Genomic DNA, 2,150 nt, shown 5'->3' with positions numbered 1-2,150 from the left:
CATCAGGAACTCTGTGTTGAAGGACCACAAGCTGGGATTGTGCTTAGGAATTCTGATCAATAAGGCAGCCAGTGTGGCTGGAGGACAGGGATGAAGGAGAAATTTGGGGAAATAGCCAGAGAAGAAGGGCTTTGGGGGCCCTTTGGGGAGAAGAGATGCTTTTGGACATTTAGTGACAGAGGCGATGAAATATTGCCCTTTGGACAAGGGATGGTTGGAACAGAAACCAGACTGGAGTTTGTTGAGGTGAGGTAGGGGAATGAAAAGTGGACACTGACAATCTGGACAACTCTTTGAAGAGAAAGGCAGTGGATGGAGGGGAATAAGGGGTTGCCTTTTCACTTCCATTTATGTGGATTTGGGACTCCACTTCTCTTCTCAGGAGGAAATCCTAGAATGGGCTCCTGAAGCCACAGAGATGTCCTAGAGGTGGAAGGCCCCCTCTCCTGAGTGTTAAGCAATCTTACCCATCCCACACTTCCCTATGACATTCTTCATTGCTCCTGTCACTTCCTTGTTCCTGAGACTGTAGATGACAGGATTCAGCATGGGTGTGAGGACTGTATAGAAGATGGACACTACATCATCTTGGCCAGGAGAGTGGTAGGATGCAGGTAACATATAGGTATAGACGAGGGGTCCATAGAAGAGGTTGACAACTGTTAAGTGGGAGGAGCAGGTGGCTAGGGCCTTCCGACGCCCCTCCACAGAGTGCATCCCAAGCACTGCTGCCAAGATGAGGGCATAGGACATAGTGATAAAGGCAATGGGCAGCAGAAGGACTACCACACCTGTCACAAAAAGAACGTGCTCATAGGAGGCTGTGTCAGCACAAACCAGCCTCAGCAGTGAAGGCACCTCGCAGAAAAAGTGTGCAATCTTCCTCGAGCCACAATAGGGGAACTGCAGGGTCAGTGCAGTCTGGATGGAGGCATTGAGAGACCCTCCCAGCCAGGAGGCAGCCACCATGAGCAGACAGGTCTGATGACTCATGAGTGATGGGTAGCGCAGAGGGTTGCAGATGGCCACGTAACGGTCATAGGCCATGAGGGCCAGCAGGAGGCACTCTGTGGCCCCAAAGAACATGAAGAAAAACATTTGTGCTCCACAGCCCACAAATGAGATGCTAGTCCAGCCAAAGAGGAAGCCTGCTATCATCTTGGGGATGGTGACTGAGGTGAAGAAGATGTCCAGAAAAGACAGCTGGCTGAGGAGGAAATACATGGGTGTGTGGAGCCGGGCATCTGCCCAGATCAGGAAAACCATGGCAGTGTTGCCAGCCATGGCAAGTGTGTAGACTACCACAACCATGATGAAGAGGAACAGGTGCATTGGGCTCTCATTAAAAAGGCTTGTGAGGACAAAGCCGCCGGTGGAGGACTGGTTCCAGGGCCCTCTGCCTGCCTCTTGCCAAGCCTCGCTGTGGAGAAGAAGTAAACCAACTCATCATGGGCTGTAAAGTATCCACTCTGAGTCGGAGAGTGGAGTGATGGATGAAAACAGCAGACGGCGACAATTAAGTGAGATGACAGAGGGGCTGTGGGAGTTCTTCCTAATATTTTTTAAAGTTTTTATAGGTTTGGCATTATTTCATGATGAAAAAGTACTATAAAAAAACATGTCATGCAGCCAAAGCAGTGCTTAGATGAGACTTTTTTCCCATTTTTGTTTAGTGTTTATTTATTTTTGAGAGAGACAGAATGCAAGCAGGGGAGGGGCAAAGAGAGAGGGAGACACAGAATCCAAAGTAGGCTCCAGGTTCTGAGCTGTCAGCAGAGAGCCTGAGCAGGGCTTGAACCCATGGAACTGTGTGTCATGATATGAGCAAAAGTCAGATGTTTAACTCACTGAGTCACCCAGGCGCCTTGAGAGGAGAACTTGTAATGTAAAATGTATGTGTTAAAAAAGAGGAAAGACTAAAAACTGATGATCAAAGTTTCCATTGTAAAAAGCCAGAAAAAGAACCACAATACATTAGAACACTCCATGTTTTGGGGCATCTGGATGGCTCAGTCAGTTAAACATCTAACTCTTGAACTTGGCTCAGGTCATGATCTCATGGTTTGTGGTTTAAAGCTTGGTATTAGGCTCTGTACTGACAGTGTGGAGCCTGCTTGGGATTCTCTCTCTCTCTCTCTCTCTCTCTCTCT

General features: G+C 48.3%; 1 protein-coding gene across 1 annotated transcript; it reads right to left on the bottom strand.

Moving 5' to 3' along the window:
• Nucleotides 1-453: 453 nt before the first annotated feature.
• LOC124518407 (olfactory receptor 2T1-like) lies at nt 454-1,386 on the bottom strand. The gene has a single exon (XM_047088459.1). It carries the CDS (start codon nt 1,330-1,332, stop codon nt 454-456), a length of 879 nt encoding a protein of 292 aa, XP_046944415.1. The 5' UTR covers nt 1,333-1,386.
• Between the last annotated feature and the right edge of the window lie 764 nt (nt 1,387-2,150).

This window comes from Lynx rufus, unplaced genomic scaffold, assembly GCF_022079265.1.
Source record: "Lynx rufus isolate CCGP_SWC_20201006 ecotype Redwood Valley unplaced genomic scaffold, mLynRuf1.p SCAF_1, whole genome shotgun sequence".
NCBI classification, from domain to species: Eukaryota; Metazoa; Chordata; class Mammalia; order Carnivora; family Felidae; genus Lynx; species Lynx rufus.
This window is presented reverse-complemented; position numbering and strand designations above follow the sequence as displayed.